This window comes from Daphnia magna, linkage group LG5 (assembly GCF_020631705.1).
Source record: "Daphnia magna isolate NIES linkage group LG5, ASM2063170v1.1, whole genome shotgun sequence".
In the NCBI taxonomy this organism is placed as follows: Eukaryota; Metazoa; Arthropoda; class Branchiopoda; order Diplostraca; family Daphniidae; genus Daphnia; species Daphnia magna.
In genome coordinates, this window is record NC_059186.1 from 1,698,067 (window position 1) to 1,718,447 (window position 20,381).

Below are 20,381 nucleotides of genomic sequence, written 5' to 3' on the forward strand. Positions count from 1 at the left end.
TACACAGGCAACAAACAGAACGAAGATGACAAATCAGGGGAACTGAAACATGAAATTAGGCTGAGGGGAACATAACAGCACAGGCCTAGAAAAGAAAAGGAAGGACAAGCAAGAACTAACAAAGAGAGTTGGAAACTGAGAGAAGAAAAGTGAACAAAGTTGAAACAATCACAAAAAAAAAAAAAAAACACAAAACAAACAAACCTGCGAGTGGAATAACCCAGGACGAGTTAGCTCCGCCCATCCGCCACATCAGAAACCGGACGAGAATACTGACGGCCCGATCTGGTGCACATGACCATCGGCCGGAAGCTACGCGCCGGACTGCTCACTGGACTCCCACCATCAACTGGAGCGGCCGCCTGGCTGACGGCTTGCCCGATCACCGAACCAGTTTCAGAAGCTGCTGGACCCTCCACCGCAGTTCGCGATTCCCTACTCGGCTGGCGTGACGTACCCACCGGTTGTGCAACAGGGGCCGACCTTGGCGACGAGGGTGGTTGAGCGACCGGTCCCGAAACAAAGCATTCCGGCTGCCGAGCACCAGCCATAGATAGTGACCCAAAACTGGGACACTGGGACGACTCTGGACGACTCGGCACCGGGGCAGTATGGGAAGATCCATTGACGATGTTGATGGCCCACCGCGTGCGACGAAAAACTCTTCCATCCACCAGTCGGATCAAGTATGAGTGAGGCTCTGAACAGATTTCAACAACAGAACCTAGCAGCCAACGCGATCCGATGAGCGCACGCACCCGTTGACCGACGAAAAGGAATGACGATCTCACATCAGACCGGCGAACATTGTGAAAGACCGCCTCTCCTTGCCTCTTGCGCAGCTGCTGATGAACGAACGACGCTGGAACAATGCGGGGCACCAACGCACCGGGTAAAAATGGTAACAATCCACGGAGATGACGCCCCTGTAACAGAACCGACGGCGATGGCAACTGGTCCGACACAGGTGTCGACCGAACCGCCGCCAAGACCTCCCACAATGTACATCCATCTTGGAACATTTTCAGCATCAAGGCCTTCACCGTTTGGATATGACGTTCCGCCAATCCATTCGACTGTGGAAATTCCGGGCTAGACGTGACATGACGAACTCCACGTGACTCACAGAAACGGTTAAACTCGATGCTTGCGAACTGGGTACCATTATCCGACATGAGTTCTTCCGGGGCTCCGAAATCAGCAAAGAAGCAATCCATGGCCTCAATAGTGGCCGCTGAAGTCAAGGATCGAAGTTTGGCCACACAAGGCCACTTGCTATAGCCATCCACCAACAACAAATAATGTACACCGGCAAACTGAAACAGATCTGCCGATACTAACTGAAATGGATGGACCGGTATTCGCGACGGCAATATCGGCAACGCTGGATTTTTGTGCCGATTTTCTTGGCAAGTGCCACAGCTGGCGACGACGTTCCGTATCTGGTCATCACACCCCGGCCAGTATACCGATGATTTTGCACGACGAATGCACTTGACTTCGCCAAAGTGGCCATAATGAATTCCGTCCATAGCCTCCCGTCGAAGCGACACCGGAACCACCAACCGTTCTCCATACAACACTAAGCCGTCCGCTTCACTCAGATGATGGCGCACATTCCAATATGGTTTGGCCGGCAATGGGCAATGCTTTTTCTTTTCCGGCCAACCGGACACCATCAACTCCTTAACTAGGACTAATGACGGATCCGCGTCCGTCGCTTGCGCATACTTGGACCGGGTATCACGCAAAGGGATAATTTGATCCAGCAAAGCGTGGACTTGTTCCTGGCAGCGTTGCGTCTCATCATCCTCAAATTGTGCTGGCAAATGGGCCCTGCTCAACGTGTCGGCTATAAAGAGCTCTCTTCCAGGTTTGTAGACGACACGAAAATCAAACCTTTGCAGCTGCATCCGCATCCGCTGGATACGGGGTGTACATTCAGCAACGGGCTTGTCGATGAGCCCCACCAGGGGTTTATGGTCAGACTCCACAGTAGCCTGCTGGCCATACACGTACTGTTTGAAACGCATCAATCCAAACTGTACGGCCAACAACTCTTTTTCGATTTGGCAGTATCGGCGTTGGGTAGGAGTTAAAGACGTTGACGAGTAGGCCACCGGCTGGCCATCTTGAAGCAAAACAGCTCCTATGCCAGTAGGTGATGCGTCGACCGACAGAACCACCGGTAGCTGCAAATCAAAGCGGCGTAGCGTCGGCAGTGACGCCATTGCGTCTTTTAACTTGGTCATGGCCTCTCTCTGTGGCTCCTCCCACACCCACGCCGACGATTCCTTTAGCAAATCACGAAGGGGCCGAGTGATAGCAGCCAAATTTTTACAGAATTTATCCAGGTAGGTCACCATTCCCAGTAGTCGAACGAGATCAGCTTTTCCAGTGGGCTCAGGCATATTAACTATCGCCTCCACTTTAGCGGGATCCACTTTAACAACACCTTCTCCGATGATATGACCAAGCCACGGCAACTCCTTCATGAAGAATCGGCACTTCTTCAATTGTAGTTTCAGGCCATGCTGTCTACACCGTTCCAGAACTTTGCGCAGATTGTCGTCCAGCTCCTTCTTGGTTTCTCCCGTCACTAGGAAATCATCAAAGTATATAATCACTCCCTGAAGATCACCAAACAGCTCATCCATGGTTTGTAAGTAGACCTCCGGGGCTGACTTTAACCCAAACGGCAGGCGTAAGAAGCGATATCGACCGCGAGGTGTCGCCATAGTACAAAGGAACGACGACGCTGTTGACAAAGGGATTTGGTAAAACCCTGACGCCGCATCCAAACTGCAGAAGAACTTAGCCTTACCAATCTTGGCAAACAGTTGTTCCACGGTGGGTACTGTAAAATGCTGCCGCTGTATTGCCTTATTGAGTTCGGATGGATCGAGGCAGATCCGAATATCCCCATCTGGTTTGCTGGCCACCAGCATTCGGCTGACCCATTCAGTTGGCTCTGTAACCGGAACAAGGATCTCTTCAGCCACCATCTGATCCAGCTTGCGATATACCGGCTCCTCCAGCCGAAACGGAAGTCTGCCTGCCGCAGATACTACAGGATCGACATAGTTAGTACCTGTACCCAACTTAATGGTGTGTTCCACCGGCAATTTACCCAGTCCAGTAAAGACGTCCACGAACTCTTTTACGATTGGTGGCACCGATGGATCCGGCTCTGCAGTGACGGCATGAACCCGCCTAATCAAATCCAGCTTTTTACAAGATGGAAGCCCCAAAATAGTGGGTTGACCGGGTTCGTCAACCACAACAAAGTCAACCACGTGAACGGCACCGTTGATAACCACCTTCGCAGTATGAACGCCCAGAACAGTCAAGTACCCATTCTTCGCCCCATAGCGCCGCAAGCGAGGTCCAGGCCGGAGACGGCGTCGTTGCGCCGGCAGTCGACGAAAAACCTCCTGTGGCATTACATTGCATGAGGCTCCTGAATCCAGCTTCACCGTAACTTTCACGTCATCCACCGTAAGATTTTCACTCCACTCGCTGTCTCCAGGTGCCGAATACTGCTCATGACGTAGCTCATGGGTCACATAATCCTCCAATGAGCGTGCACCTACCCCGTCACCAACCTCACTTTCCACAGAGTTGAGTTGCATGTGTGTGCCACGGCGTGCTGGTTGATCCTTGAAACCGGTTGAAAGTGCGTTGGCTGGTAAACGGGACTCCGATCGTGACTGAGGATTTGGACACCTCTTCGCATAATGCCCATTTTTTCCGCAGGCAAAGCACGTAATATGAGCAGCAGAACAACGGCCAGCTACGTGTCGGCGTCCACAACCTGAGCATTCAACGAACGACTGTCCGTTACCACCTTGTGTGCTTGGACCTCTGTGGTGTGGTCCAGCACCACCCGATCCTTTTTTGTGGCTCTTTTCCGTTAGCCTGTTTACGGAATCATCCAGCCGACGAGTTGGTAAGTCAGTAGACATCTGCGACAGCTGAGCGCGTGAGGCCTCACACGACCTCACTATGTCACACGCCTTGGCCAAGGTCAGCGTTTTCTCAAACAGAAGTTTTTCTCGTGTTTGTGAGTCAGCCACTCCCAGTACTACTTGATCACGCAGCACCGACTCCACCGACGCACCATAATTACAGCCCTTCGCCATTCCACGGAGACAAACGATCCAAGAGTCAAACGACTCCCCTGGAAGTTGGTGTCGACGGAGGAATTTGAACCGTTCGAAGACTTCGCTTTTCAGCGGTTCAAAGTGATCACCAAACTTGTCCAGTACCGGCTTAATTTTCTTAGCATCACAAGCTGATGTAAACACAAACGTATCGAATATTTTGAGGCATTCAACCCCGAGTAGTGTGATCAGCACTCCCACTATCACCTCTTCATCCGTCTCATCCTTACGTGTGGCTAAAATAAAGTACTCAAACTGTCGGCGCCACATTTTCCACTCAGAGGCCAGATCACTCGACGAGAAATTAAACAGTTCTGGTGCCCGCAACGACGTCGCCATGATAATAATAATACACCAACAACTTGAGACACCCAACTAGTTCACGAATTTAACCACTTTTCGTCACGGATGCCGCAGATATACACAGATACAGTACGTTAGACCACCACGTGTCCCACGTCACAGGACGCAACAGTAACTAGCTCTACAGGCCACACTTAGTGTCATCAATAGTAAGTCTCCCAAAACTAAGCACAGCAATCTTCCACTCAACTCAATGGAAGCCACAGACGAACAAAAATCTAATCAACAGCAGAAAAATCTTACCCCACGCAAAACAGGAATAGTTTATTCCGCACTTCTGACACCATGTTGTAGTCTTTGTAGCTTAGTCTTGACTGCTTGTATTTCCCCTCTCTGCGTTCGGCTTCGCCTCTAGCTGGCCGAGGCCATCTAGCGCTAAGCTCTACAACAGTAGGCGAAAACATTTAGAGGCCAACCGTTAGGGAGTCGCTCAGTCGGGCATAGATTGAAAATGATCTGATTATCGTGACCTTCAACCATCGTCATATGTTTCCATATGACCGACCTTGAAATCTTGCCAGTTGGGGTGACACCCCTTCTTGCTTGATCCTCTTCAGTGGTCGGCCTTCGTTCTCTTCAGGAATAATGAGAGGGACCATGAGTCTATTAGCAAACCCAAGTATTCGATCCGCTGGCTTGGGTCCCCTTTTGATTTCTCCTCATTAATCAGGAATACGCAGCGTAAGAAAATGCCAACTGCCCGCAAAAAATCGTTTCGAGCCCCTTCCCTGGACTGATTTAGTATCAGCATGTCGTCCAGGTAGATTATCAGACGCATGCCCTCGCTTCGAAGGTGTGAGATGACCGGCTTCAAAATTTTCTTAAAGGCCCAAGGTGTGGCCGAGAAGCCGAATGCTAGGGTAGTAAAGTGAAAAATTTCGTTCTTCCATGTGAACTGTAGAAATTTCCTGTCGTCTATGTGTACTGGGATACTAAAATAGGCGTCGCGCAGGTCGATCTTCACGAAATAATCATTCTGCCGGATCGTCTCCTTAAGAAGACCGACACCTTCCATCTTAAAGTGCTGATGCCTGAAAAACTCATTCAGTTTCCTCAAATTGACTACAGGCCTATGGCCACCTGAACTTTTAGGAATAATGAAAAAACCGCTCACAAAAAATTTTTCTGACCATGCGATCTTTTCGATCGCTCTCTTGCCCAGCAAACCCATGACCTCTTGGTGACAAACCAACGCGGCTTCTCCTCTCATCGTCATATTGCCTTGAAAATATGGTTCTTTAGGCCGTTCAAGAAAGGAAATTCGAAAGCCCTCGAATTCCACATCGTCGTTGTCGTTGTCAAATGGATCGTTGCCCCATTTCACACTTTGGCAACGATCCAGGGACCCGCCGTCAAGGAACGCCAAAAATCTAAAAACTTCGAAACTCTGCCGCCAACGGGGGCTGAAAACGACTCGATAGGAATACAAAGTGAAGATTCATACCCTCCTCGAGCGTTGAGTCCAGTGCTGTTGTTAATAACGCCACCGAACTTGTTGGCGAAGGTGCCGATGCCTCCATAGCTGGACCCGTGTCCTCCGCTTCTCTGCTTGTAGTAGGTGTTCCAGTTGTACCTACTCCTACCGCTGCTCCGTACAATCCTTCGGTCGTTTGAGCCTCCGGGGCGACCGCTGCTGCTCAACTCTCTGTTGGCTTTGGCCTCCTTCACCATGTGGCGCAAAAAACCCCGACCGAAAAGTGAGTTGCTCTCGCGAGGTTCGAAAAGGTCCTCTTCGGCTATCATCCTCTTGAACTTCGGATCGGTGACCCGGATGATGTTCTTCCTACGATCTGCTGTCATCATAGCGAACGAATGGCCCCACAATTTTAGCGCTGACTCAGCCGCTCTGACCAAAGGTTCCCGTGCAGGGTCGTTCAAACATTCATTCCTGATGAACAGCAAAGGTCTAGCCACGTCCAGCAGCTTGTACTGTTGTGCCAGCATCATCTTCTCCTTCGCTTCTGCGCTTGAGGCCGCCGCCGATTTTACCTCCTTGAGGCGTCGAGCCATTGATGAATCTAGCTTTGGGCAGACGAGCTCAAAGGAACGTTTGGAGCTATGAACAAAGCTTAACTCAGAAGATGCTGACTACTGATGTTGTATTTGACGAGAGAGACTGACACTGAATTGCCACTTCAGTAATCAGCTCTGCGACTGACAATGAGTTTTGTAATGGCAAAGGAACCATAATGGTGCCTAAGAGGCAAACAGAAAAGGGTATTAGATAGACATTTACACGTGAAAACATATAGACTATTACCTGGCATCAGGCTTTAGACCATTAACTAGAAACGCGCAACAGACAGGACGGACATGCCAACATATGCTCACCGACTTAAGACATAACTTTGTCTTCATTTTTTCAAAGTAACAGACAAAGCATTGTCTTAAGATTCGGCTTTTTTAAATACGATATTATTCCTTCCGCTAGTGATTGGTAGCTGTATTTAAAGTTGACTTATTCATATTTTTGTCATTATATGTTAAGTTTAATTTTTTTTTCCGGCCTTACCAAGGGGTCTGATTCTTTCTTTTGTTTAGACAAAGCATTGTCTTAAGATTTGTCTGTTTTAAATACGATATTATTCCTCCCGCTAGTGATTGTTAGCTGTATTTAAAGTTGACTTATTCATATTTTTGTCATTATATGTTAAGTTTAATTTTTTTTTGCCGGCCTTACCAAGAGGGTTGATTCTTTCTTTTGTTTAGACAAAGCATTGTCTTAAGATTTGTCTGTTTTAAATACGATATTATTCCTCGCGCTAGTGATTGGTAGCTGTATTTCAAGTTTAATTTGTCATGTTTTTGTCATTATATGTTAAGTCTAAGGTTTTTCGGCCTTACCAAGAGGGCTTATTCTCTCTTTTTTTTTAAGACAAAGCATTGTCTTAAGATTAGCCTGTTTTAAAAACGATATTATACCTTGCGCTAGTGATTGGTAGCTGTATATAAAGTTAACTAATTCATGTTTTTGTCATTATATGTTAAGTTGAATGTTTTTTCGGCCTTACCATTAGTGCTGCTCCTGTTTGTTTTTTCTTCAGACATAGCCAAGTCTTAAGTTTTTTTCAATAGTTATTTAAAATTAAATATAAAATTATTTAGAAAATTTCAAATTAAATTTTACAATGCATAATTTTAAATAATTTGTGATTACAATTAATTTTTGAATGAATAATTGTTAATAATTTAATTTAATTTCATCATTTCATCATTTCATCATTAGAGTTTCCAATGGATAATTGTTTATTGTTTTTTTTTAATAATTATTGGTTAAAGAATAATTGATAATAATTTGTTAATAGAAACGAAGCGAGCCTTAGATATGTTGTTTTTCTTAATAGAGGAAGTGACTGACGTGTACCCCTTTGGTTTCGGGGGTTTAACGCACTCCTTTTGAATCCGCCAAGTTTCCCTCTAGTTCGTGTTTCTCTTTAGTAATTCGCATAGGGAAAAGAGGGTGTCGCAAACAAATATTCGCGAAACCTTTCCAGTTAACAGAATACAACTTGGAATAATGTAATGTGAAATATAATTGAACAAGCTTTATTTTAGTATAAATTTTTGTGACGTATTTAAAAGGAAATCTGTTAAATTTTTATGTTTCCCCTTTTGTTTACTGTTTTGGTTACCAAATCCAAAGAGAATCGGCCCAAGGGAAGAAAAGTGAGAAAAGGAAAGTATTAAAAAAAGGGTACCCATTCTTCTCCCTCTTCTTTCCTCAGGCCGATTACCTGTGGAATCCACAGGTATCCACAGGTTTGATTCAGTCTCTACAACCATAAAAATTACTGAGAAAATTAAAATTTGAAGGATTTTCATTTAAATACGTCACAAAAATTTATACTAAAAAAACTTGTTCAATTACCTTTCACATTACATTATTTCAAGTCCCTTCCTCTATTAAAAACGTTGTTTTAATTTATTTTAAAATTTATGAACTAAATTGTTTGTCAAAAAAATAAAATGTATTGTAATATATATATATTGTGAAGGTTAAGTTATCAATATTGGAAACTGCAATTAACGTAGGACTATGAACTAAAAACGATCAAGACAAAGCTATGTCTTAAGTTGGTAAGCATACGTTGACGGTCATGAAAAAGATTGCTGGGTAGTTAAGTTAGAATGTATTGATACGGAGCTTGTCTTATTTACTTAAGAAATAGCAATGTGTTATGAACAAACACATGGTTTTCGATCAGTTCTAAAGAGTGGTTCGAGGTTGCCATCTTGGATAGGTCTTTCTCCCAGTTTGGTGCAACCACCAAATGGAAAACATTGACGTTGTCCATAATAAAAGTGTAGGAATGGAAAGACAAAGGGAAAGTGAAAAAAAGAGGGACCAACCCCTTTCTTCCCCACTCTATTCTTCCCTTCCTTTACTGTCCTTCCATTCGTACCCTTTTGTTATGGACAATGTAATGCTTTTTGGATGTGGTTGCACCAAACTGGGTGAAAGACCTATCCTAGATGGCAACCTCGAACTAGGGCTGTGGTACGGACGTTTTTTGGCGGTTTTTTTATGGTTTTTTTAGATGGGGTTTTCTTCTTCCGCGGGTCGGAGAGGGTTGGGCCAACTGAGTAAATGGGTTCGGCCCGGGCCAATGGGTCAATAAATATTTACCGGCCGGGTAACGGCCCGGGTAAAAAATCGGGTCAAACACACTTTTTTTGACAAACTTTAAAAAATTCCCTAATTTTCTTAATTATCTTCTTCTTCCAACATTGACACGACAATTATGTCTTCTGAACACGAACGCCCTTTTCTACCACTTATCCTATTTTTCATGCAACGAAATTCTCGTAGAGCATTTGGCGGCAATATTTTTAGGTCTTTCTTGAGGCCGCAGGCATAGTGAATAACGAGCTTCTCTATGTGACTACTAGATGGCGCCACCGCTCGGGTTGGCCCGCAAACCCGGCGGTTCAACCCCTCGCCCGGTCCGTACAAAATATTCCTCGGTGGGTCGAGTTGGGTTTTTTTTTTTTCTTCAGCCCGGGCTGTGGCCCGGGTTTTCATGGCCCGGCCCACAGCCCTACCTCGAACCACTCTATATATTTAAAAGGTGGTATGTTCATTTTTTAACTGTAATTTAAATTAAGGAAATAAAGAAGTGGTTTTCGACTATCATAGCGCAACAAATAAAAAATCGTTTCGATGCTTGGTAATTAACGCTTTTATATTATTACACTTCCATTGAAATACAAATCAGCGTATTGGAGAACAAATCAGACGAACTTCTGTTCTATAATTTTTTTCCTGCTGGGACCTTTCCTCGTCCTTTCGGTCTTCCAGGCAACCTTCCATTTCCTCGTCTTGTTCCTCTTGTTTTTCCCTGTGTTTGGAAAGGCGCAGATAAACGTCTTACCTTTACGCATAGCTCAATTGCCAATTTGGGGTCTTTATTAAAAACGAGATATTTTATAAGAGAAGCAGCCGCAGTACCCGCCGTACCATCTGCCACCCGCTTCAATGTCGTTTGCGGAGGAATTCCAGAGTTGCTTGGCCCAAATATTTCCCCTTCTGATTGTACCGTAGAGAAGTAAATACTAAAATAATCAGAATTTTAGTTGAAAGAAGACTGATATAAATTATACCTTCGCGGTGTTGATAATTGGGAGACGAAGACCTTGTGCTGGACGGTGAAAGAGGAGCGGAGGAAAGAGGTGATAAATTATTTCTCTCATTTTGCAATGTCAGCAAACTGTCCACATCTGTACACACCATTGAAAAATCAATAATTTAAACACAACCTGAGTGGAAATAATATTATCTTTGTTGTTACCTTCGTGGCAATTTGGTGAAGGATATTGCTTTGCATTTTTCGACGGAGGAGTATATTTTGTACTACACTTCACCTGTTTCTCCATTTTGTTATTTTCTTCTTCTTCTTCTTCTTTTTCTTCTTCTTCTTGATCTTCTTCTTCTTCTTTTTCTTCTTCTTCTTCTTCTCCTGCTCTCTCTTTAGATGATTTCATTTTATTGTTTCCTGTCCTTTCATCTTTTTTCTCTTTCGACTTTTTCTTTTTTCCTTTAAAATTTTAAAAATTTTTTAAGCACTAATAATTGCAAAATTTATTAGCATAATGCTTTTTCTACCTCTTTCAATGGAGTTTTTCTGCTCATGATTCTCGAGGAGTACTGATTCATTTTCATGTTCGATAGTTTTCTTCTTTGCTAAATTATATTATGAATGTTAGCACAGGTATAGAAGTAACTAGAAAACAGGAAAACCTGTTCTATTTCTTTTGCTGGCTCCTTTTTCAATGAAGTTTCTCTGCTTTGGATTGTCATGAAGTAGTGATTCATTGTCTTGGTCGATTACTTTCTTCAGTCCTAAATTAGAATACAAATGTTAACACAGCTATAAAAATTTGTAGGAAACAAGAAATACCTCTTCTCTCTCTCTTGCTGGCTCTCTCTTGCCATATGCCCTTTTCTTCACACAACTTCTGTCTTTTCTCTGAAAAACATAATTTTAATTTAAAAACAATTTCTAATTTGAATACACTAGCAAAAAAGCAACCTTGTTTTTTGTTCCAATGTCGAACCCAAAGTTGATCTATAAGAATGCCATCTTCTGATTGGGCAAACTGAATTCCCCCACCACTGGCTAAAACATATTTGGTATGTTGGGTTCCGTTGGGATAACGAATTAAACATACAACTGAAGCATTGAAGTTCTCAGCCATTTCATCTATTTTGGTGTAGATACTCTAGATACTCTTGTGGCAGTGGGACTTCCTCCTGTCAAGGTTGTTTTGTTCGTGGTTACCCAAAGAATTCCAATAGTTTTGCCATTCGATAGTTTTCCATGGTTTATTTCGATTAGGTACTTCCTTTTTTCCTTTAAAGGATTCCTGTAATAATATAACATAATTATTTTAAGTAGGCATACGTAACCAAATTAATGACAAATAAATTACTTTGAACTGAGAAATTCTGATTCGATCTTCTTTGTTCTTCTGTTTAATTTGTCTCCCCATTATATTTTTCATGTGTTGTAATTCTTTTTTCCTTTGTGCCATGGCTTCATTTAGCCTCTTTTCAGCTAGATCTGTTTCATCGTGAACAATTTCAGAATTGCTGAGTGAATGTGAATCTTCCATGTTTGACTGTGAATGCCAAAAAAATCTGCATATGAATCAAACATAAACAGTCAGTAAAAGTTACGAAATGATACAAAAACTGTATGTGTGTACTTACAGCTTGTTCAACGAGTTGCAGTCAAGAACTATGACAGGATCAATGTACTTTGTTCTGTGAGTAAATTTTCAAGAAGTGCAAGTCATATGACACAGATTATTGGCCCATCAGACATTACATTGAATAGGTAATGTAAAAGGTAGTATTTCAGCTCTGCAATGAGTAATCAGGAGTATTATTATTAGCTTTGTTTAAACTATGATGTAATGGGTTGTATGCATCAATATATAACTGGTCAGAATTTCTTTACTTTGTTATTTGATAAATGAAATGTCATAATTAATATTTAATATCAGATGTGGTAAAATAACAAAAATTGGACTGGATAACCAGCTCCCCAACACGTCACATCAGTATTCAGAAAAAATGTCAAATTAAACAAAAGATGTGGCACAATAAAAAAATGGGACTGGATAACCAGCTCTACCCCAAAAATAACATTCGGTTCAATAAAAATAAATGAGACCGGATTACCTTCTTTAATGTAACGCATATTATTTAACACCAACGAAAAAGCCACGCGACTGCTTAAGCAAAAAAAGTGTAGCAGACAACTTTCCACATATCTGTCACTAGGGGGCACAATGTAAGTTCGGGGTCGCTTAATTTTCCCTCCGCTAGATGTCAGCATAGCTTGACAAAGTAGCTTGAAAAAATAGCGCCGGAAAATAGATAGGTGCCGGGTTGAGGTTGAGGGTTGAGGTGCTGGGTTGAGGTTGAGGGTTCAGGTGCTGGGTTCAGGTGCTACTTATGGCACTAAAAACGTGCCATAGGCGACTGGTCACACGAGTAACGCGAGTCCGTTTTTTCAGCGCTTATCGCTGGTCCGTCCGCTATTTTTTGCGGCTCATTATAAGCGAAAAAAATCCATTGAAATTTGTTGCGCTACATCTAACGCTATCTAAGCGCGCGTGGCACTAGCAATTTGTTTGCGATAAAGTAGCACGCGATGCGCTATATTTAGCGCAATATTCGTATTTCATTGTATTATTTACGAAACGCGCAAGCGGTTCGTTAATTTTAAAAAAATCGACGAATAAAATGTTGCGAAAGGGAAAACGATTGCGGCCAATGGACGAGAAGAGCGTGCCTGTACATGATATAAGCGCTTGTCGCGAGTCCGTTGGCTATATTATTAGCGCTAATCGTCGCCCTTCCACTGTTTTATACGGCTCGCTGCTCGCGGCCAAACATTTTAAATTGTTAGCGTTAGATCTAGCGTTCTCTATGCGCGCATTTCGCTAATAATTAACTTAAGATTAACTTGCGCGAAATGCGTAAAATTTAGCACATTGAATTTCATTACATAATTTACAAACACAAATAAGCAGCAAAAATAAATATGTAGCGCGAAAAATAATTAAGTCAAATATTACGCGCTAGATCTAGCGCTGTGTAAGCGCGTATGGCACTAGTGATTTACCTGTGATAAACTACGAGGCGCTAAATTTAGCGCAATACCTTTTATAATATATACGCAAAAATAATAAGGTAAAATATTTTTCACTAGAACAAGCTTTACTAAGAGCGCAGGAGGGTGCTAATCATTAAGTTGCGCACGATAGTATCAATTGAGCGCAATTTATTTCATGGTATAATTTACGAAACGCGCAAGCCCTAAAATAAAAATTTAGCCCTTATTAAAGCGTATTGTTTTAAATTTAATTAACCGGGCGCATATCTAGCAAATATTTGGCTTAATATTATTGCGCTAGTTTTTCACCGTTTAATTCCGGGCTGGTCGGACTGCCCCTTGTCGACGACACCCAGAGTAGCTGATCGTTAGCGACCCGTCGTTCCTTTATAGCCGTATGCCCTTGCTGTCCAATAAATTGAAGATGGCCCACCTCCAACACCGGCAGCGGCTACTGGCTCGCACCACATAGACGGAACATTTGAAAAACTCAGCGGCCACCGCTCGCAGCCATTTGCTATTGAGAGCGAAAAGAAGGCGCTTCCCAGTTCCCAGATACATCTGGCTAAAAAAATATCCGCAAACCATGCTAAGTCACCTGAGTTTTTGATATTTTTCACCTCGTTGGCGCTGGCCAACAGCGGCTACTCCAGCTCGAACCGCTTCCGGTGTTGAAGGTGGGTCATCTTCAATTTATTTATTGAGCAGCGAAGGCATATATGCGTCCGTAAATAGGAAAAGCCGTCAAAGATGGGCCGCTGTTCATATGGGACAGATCAATCGCCAACAAATTCATCAGTTTATATTCTGGGTGTCGTCGACAAGGGGCAGTCCGGCCAGCCCGGAATTAAACGGCAAAATATAAACGCAATTTATTTCAGCCGAGAATTTTCCTTCAATCAAATTTTATGTGATGCGCATTATTCAGCGCTAAACATTTATTTTAGCGCTTGCGCGTTTCGTAAGTCATATGATAGAAAAAATTGGCCTAAAATCAACGCATCGTAGTCGAGTGATCTATAGATCACTAACGTCATACGCGCAACGATATCGCTATATCCAACGCAAACCATTTGACATTTTTCGCCAAACGAGCCGCCTAAACATTGGCCAAGCGACGATTAGCGCTAAGATAGAGAACGGACTCGATAGCGACTAGCGCTAATATAATAGACGGACGCGCGCAACTAGTCAAGTGGCCGCAATTGTTTTTTTGTCGCAACTCGTTAAATAACCGAAGCGCTGGCACGTTTTATAAATAATGCGATGAAGTGAATTGCGCTAAATATAGCGCTTCGCGCGCAAGTTTATCAAAACTACATCACTAGCGCCATGCGCGCTTAGATAGCGCTAGATCTAGCGTGAAACATTTAATATAATTATTTTTCGTGCGAGCCGCTAAAAACAACGGGCGATCGACAACGCAAAAATAACGCAAGGCGCCGCGATATGTGCCGAAATAACGAAAGGGCACGCCCTACTCGCCCAACTAGTCGCCGCAATTGTTGGTTTACTTTGCACGTCCGTTTAATTAAATTTAGTGCAATGCGTGATATGTAGCGTTAAATATTGATTTTAGCGCTTGTTCTTTTCGTAAATTATATGATGGAATGAATTGCGCTAAATTGATCCTTTTTGCGCAATTTAATAAAAAGTGCCCTGCGCTCTTAGTAGAGCTTTTAGTGCGAAATATTTAACCTCATTATTTTCGCGTAGATACCCAACTGTTACAGCGGACGGGCTGCACTAAGCGATCAAATAGCGGACGGCGCGCGCTATTCGTCCAACCAGTCGCCGCAATGTTTTTTTTTGTGTCTCAGTGATGTTATTTGTCTACGCATACGGCGTTTTGGCAGGCGATTTCCGTCGGTGAGCTGGTGTAGAATTTGCCGTTGCATTCAGACCCTACGTTTTCATCGTCTTCGCAATCGTAATGACGTGGGCCACGTCTGGTTGTGGTGAATGCTGTGGTCGTTGCCACATTCAGCTTCCCGTTCGTAATATGTTGCTCTATATTTGCCGGGATTTGTAGGAACCGGGCGAGAACGTCCTCGCTTCGTTTGAGATGATAGGGCTCAGCCGCTCAGCGCTTATCCCTAGCCATCTAGGGGGAGAGTGAATGTGGCTATGTTTTGGACCGCTAGGTGGCTATCCGTTTGAATAACTTTCATGGGTTTTATGTAAAAAAAGGGGGGGAAATGCAAAATAATATTAAAGAATAATTATAATTATTTCGGTTGATTTATTTTGCAATTAAAAGGTAGCATTTTTCATTAAATTAAAAAAAGATCACAGCAAAAAAGAAAGCATAGCAACGGTGTTAAGCAGACGACGATAGCAGACTAAGGTTGGATTGACGAAAAAAGTATCTGTATTTCGCTGCTACAAACGGCGCACCAATGCACCATACATTTTTACGTAATTTGTCATGGCAGAAGTAAGTTCATTGAGTGAGTCGGAAAATTATGTGGAAAGTGATTTCGAAACCTCATCAACAGAAGAGAAAAAGAAGAAAAATGTTTATCCCAAGAGGAAAAGAAAGTATCATCATTTATCCGAGCATTTTTCCAAGTCGAAGAACAATGTAAAAGTAAAGTCTAGTTCCACTGCTGGAAAAACTTTTACTTATCTTGGAAAAACTAGGAAGAAAAAAAAATTCAACTCTTAGTGGTGATTCCCTTCAACATTCTTCGCAATCCGTACAACAGCCACAAACTGTTTCATCATTCACTACCCATCATTCAGCACATGACATAGCGACTGATGAATTCCCATCAGCTATCAGCCTTGAAGATCTTGGTTACTATGAAAATCCAGTACAATTTTATTTTGGTTATATAAATAAAGTGAAATTTTATCTTTGCAGATAAGCTAAGAAGAGAAGTGAAAAACGACTTAGAAAGCATGCAGGTAAGACAACATCGAACATGGCAAGAACGACAAACATTTGGTGCATGGGGACAGCATGCTAGAAGAAGAATTTTTACAGAATATGTATCAAGACAGCCACTATTTCATTCAAAATGTGACCAGTGTCATGGTGATTTGAACTTCTACGCTGTTAGATGTATGACCTGCAAAAGACACCTTTGCCATCAATGTGATGCAAACACACACTCCAGCATGCCATTTCATCGAAGACTATTGTGTTCTTGCGAAACCCTGGAAACATTACAGCCCCATCATTTTATCGATGAAGAAGGAAACATTATAACAAAAGGTATCTGTCTAAAAATAAAAATTCAGACACACGTGTTTCTCAACTATTATGCTCTTTTACAGATGTTTGTTTACCATGCTTTGTGCCTCTTAAATGCTGTGATGTAAACTGCCTTGGATCGATGTCGCTTACACCCAATCTCACAGAATCAATCGTGGTTGTCACTGAGCAAGGTAAAAATAACATTCAATGTAGACCGTATTCTAAAGACTATCTAATAATTTAAAAAATAATTGGACAGGTCGGTTTCTGTTAAAGGGAACTAATTTTGTTTGTGATAGTTGCCATACTGTTACGAAAGCCACTATCGACGACTATATATTTTCTGGTTTTTTCCCTGCAAGTTTATCAGAGAAAGTTACATATCTTTTTTCAGAAGAGGCACTTCTATTAGGGTATCACATTTCCCACAAGTGTCCAGGTTCTTCAAAGAACATGTACGCTCGCACTCTTGAAGACGTATCTAAAGAATATGGACGGGTACGTGACACAAAGCAGTACAATTTATTCAATTGTTATAATTATGATTTGGTTGATTTGGAAGAATGGACCGATTAACGTACCGTTATTTACTACTGCGGAAAGAGAGTGGGAAACCTGTCGCCACTATATTGACCAAGAAGTGCTGAAAAGAGACAAAACTCATTGCCCAAGTTGTGGGAAAGAATTAGTCAGATCTTCTGACGCTATCGTAAAATTGAGGCGCTTAAGCTCGGCTGGAAAAGTGCACAATCCAGAAAACGAAAGAACGTAAGATGCGTGTACAAGAAAACACGACAAAGACTGGTCTTAAGTTTTATTATTTCAATAGAATGGAACAGCCACAGGCGAGGTTTGGAAACTTAGTTATCAAATCCGATACAGAAGTTGAAAATTTCCGTCAAAGGATTTACAACAAAGTTTCTACTGTACGCAATTACATTTCATTTGAAAACTACTAGATTTGACATGCTGGACTACGATATGATTAATCATAATTTTATAGTATTTTTAATTCCCATATCTTATTTTGTAGACAAAAAAGAAACAGATGTGTGGGGGATCGGCTTTTAAGGCCGCAAGAGAAGACTCCAATGAACAAAGAAGTATGACGAGACTGGGCTCGTCGTTAGCTCTTGCAAGCACTGCGTTGTACCATACGCAATCAACATGTTTAAAGGTGAATCGTGGACCCATACTGCATTTATGCACAACGAAGCCATGAAAAGTAACGCCAAATTCTTCTGCTACGACGTGGTATGCCAATACTGGAAATGGATGAAAACAAAAGTGGCTCGTCATTTTCCTGAATACCGTAATCTAACAAGTGAAATGACAGGAATCTTGCCTATCATGCATAAGAATGCACATCAATTGCCATGCAAGGTATTATATCAATAAATTATGAAGCAAAGTCTTCTCTCAAGCTTGAAATATATATGTACAAAACAGATTTTATGGAATCCCCGCTGGACAACTGGAATGGGCTTAACTGGAGGAGAAGAGCACGAGCAAGTTTTCTCCAAATTGTATCTATATGCTTATGTGCTAAAGCATATGGCCAAACATAGTAATAGAGCTTCTTACTGTATTTATAGACCAAGATCGGATGCTGAGTTGCCAAGGCTGAATTCTGACCTGGGGTATTTTTCCTCTCGGGCCCTATAGGAGGGAAATGAAAAATAATATATTTAATTAAGTTGTAGTTAGTTTTATTACAAAATCTTTTGGAATCGTGTACTATACCTATACCTATACCTGTGCTGATATAATACAAACAATTTTATCTCCAAAAAAGCTGTTATTTTTCCAGGAAACTTTTTGAAAGGTACTTGTTTACCTTTCCACAACACCCCCTCCCCGTATTGCAACTGTAGAACAAGAAGCAGACGTTTTTCTAAGTAAATTTCTTTTTCCTTATGAATAAATCCTTTAGCATAATCAGATAACTTAAAAAGACTAATTGTGTCAAATAACTCATTACTGACATCACAAACTACACTACTCATGACATAAAAAACGAAAACAGTTTGACACTACAGTGTCACAGTCAATCACTTTACGTCTGCTACGGTACATTGTAAACAAGTACCTTTCTAAAAGTTTCCTGGAAAAATAACAGCTTTTTTGGAGATAAAATTTTTTGTATTATATCAGCACAGAGGTATAGTACACGATTCCAAAAGATTTTGTAATAAAACTAACTACAACTTAATTAAATATATTATTTTTCATTTCCCTCCTATAGGGCCCGAGAGGAAAAATACCCCAGGTCGGAATTCAGCCTTGGCAACTCAGCATCCGATCTTGGTCTATTAGCAAACATTGTTGCATTGTTAACTATTAATTCAACGATTTTACTCTTACTTCATTTAGACAGAAACGATTTTTTAACATTAGCTATTCTTTATTGGAACTGGGGTAATATTGAAAATATGCATTTCCTTCTACGCAAAAAGCTAGAAAAAGTAAACAACTTTGCAATACAGGTTGAATAATTATTTGAAAATAACGAAAATTTTCTTAGGCAAGAAAGGAAATCAAACAAGGCACTCCAAAACTCGAGAAATTGTTGGAAACCCATAACCTCGTATATAATGATCTTCCACTGATTCACAAGGAGCTGGAGACAAAAGCTAAGGCAATTCTTGACCAAAGAAAAACCAAAAAGACTACAGTTGATACACTGAGAAGAATGCTGGAGGGCTTACATGCTCATTTAAAGACTACTTCCATTTCTATCTCTAAAGAAGCAGGTATATTACAAAAAATAAAATGAGACCGCATTACTTACTCAGAGTATCGAACTTGTACTAAAAAAGAAAATTCGAAGAGTCGCACTAAATTAAGGCGGGTTTTGACGGAAACTAAACGAAAGGCTTTGGAAACGATTGAATTAATTAATTCTAAGGATACAACGCTTCCAATTTCTTACGAGGATTTCAATGAAGGTGTCTTTCCTTGGGAAACAGTTCTGGATCGGGATGACACGCACTTTCCCACACGTAAAAATAAAAAAATTTTACTTTTTTAAGTAAAAACTTCATTTCGTCGTTTTTGCAGTTTCCCTTGCCGACAAATATAATATTGTTGATTGTTGGATGCTATTGAAAAGAGCAAGGGAGGAAATTACATTGAGTAAGAATAAAATGATAAACTACATGCGATTCCTCATTGATAAACGGTCATCACTACAACAACCAAGTCAAAAACATACCGGAGAAGACGAGAAATTTGCGAAAGGGAAATCCGTCATGAAAGTTTCTGAAGTTCATCATCTTAATTTAAAAATTCAAATGGCTCTAACAACATTTAATTTAAAGTGCAACCAGGATTTTTCAGATTTCGTATGTGAAACACAAACAAATCATTCTGAACCAGAATTTGAGTTTGACACATCTCATGAAGACAATTACGATTCTCTCTCAGAATCCGAATATTCTGATGAAGAAACAGAAAGCTAATCTAGCTATTCGGAAGATGATGAATCTGCAATATAATTTAGAATACAAATTGCATAATTCTTACTAAAAGTTATGAAAAATAAATGTTTGACTCTTTTAAAGCAATATTGTATTTAATAAAAGTAAGAGAACCTTTTCTCTGATCCGTCCCGTTGCAAAATTAAAATAATAACTAATTGTGGTGCTTGAGAGACGTCAACCGAACAAACGAATCGAAACACCAAGGTAATTCTTCTGAAAAGGCTTTGTCTGAAATTTTTAAATTTCTTTTTTGGCTTTTAATATTAAACAATAAAGATCTTTTGACTAAAAAAGAAATAATTTGTGTTTTTCTTGATTAAATAAAACTTAAATTACAAAAAAAATAAGATTTTCCTTGTTTAGTTACATAATTTTTTCTACTTCGGTACTATTTAGAGTTAATTTAGATGCTTCCGATTGTGATTCCTTATGAAGATTGGCTTAGTTAATTAAAAAAATTCTTAGTTAGTAAAAATTTGCATAATCCCCAAAATTACATGGTAATAGCGCTTTCGTAAAAATAGATAAAATCTTAAGACGTTGCTTT

At 41.2% G+C, this 20,381-nt stretch overlaps 2 protein-coding genes and 1 pseudogene across 2 annotated transcripts; 1 reads left to right on the forward strand and 2 right to left on the reverse strand.

Moving 5' to 3' along the window:
* Positions 1-230: 230 nt before the first annotated feature.
* On the reverse strand, positions 231-4,502 carry LOC123472396 (uncharacterized protein K02A2.6-like). The gene has a single exon (XM_045173809.1). The coding sequence runs from the start codon at positions 4,500-4,502 to the stop codon at positions 231-233; it is 4,272 nt and encodes a 1,423-aa protein (XP_045029744.1).
* A 5,207-nt stretch (positions 4,503-9,709) lies between these two features.
* On the reverse strand, positions 9,710-11,885 carry LOC123472397 (annotated as a pseudogene).
* Positions 11,886-15,517: 3,632 nt separating this feature from the next.
* Positions 15,518-19,829, forward strand: LOC123472387. Its single transcript, XM_045173799.1, is given in 13 exon segments — positions 15,518-15,949; positions 16,017-16,370; positions 16,433-16,543; positions 16,612-16,850; positions 16,915-17,120; positions 17,182-17,278; positions 17,386-17,446; positions 17,449-17,735; positions 17,802-17,919; positions 18,726-18,817; positions 18,877-19,105; positions 19,172-19,354; positions 19,413-19,829. Coding segments are annotated over 12 exon segments (2,340 nt in total). The 5' UTR covers positions 15,518-15,949; positions 16,017-16,054; the 3' UTR covers positions 19,814-19,829.
* Positions 19,830-20,381: the final 552 nt, after the last annotated feature.

Bases quoted from the DNA above. Each gene is read 5' to 3' on its own strand.
- LOC123472396 (XM_045173809.1), bottom strand. From the start codon at position 4,502: ATGGCGACGTCGTTGCGGGCACCAGAACTGTTTAATTTCTCGTCGAGT.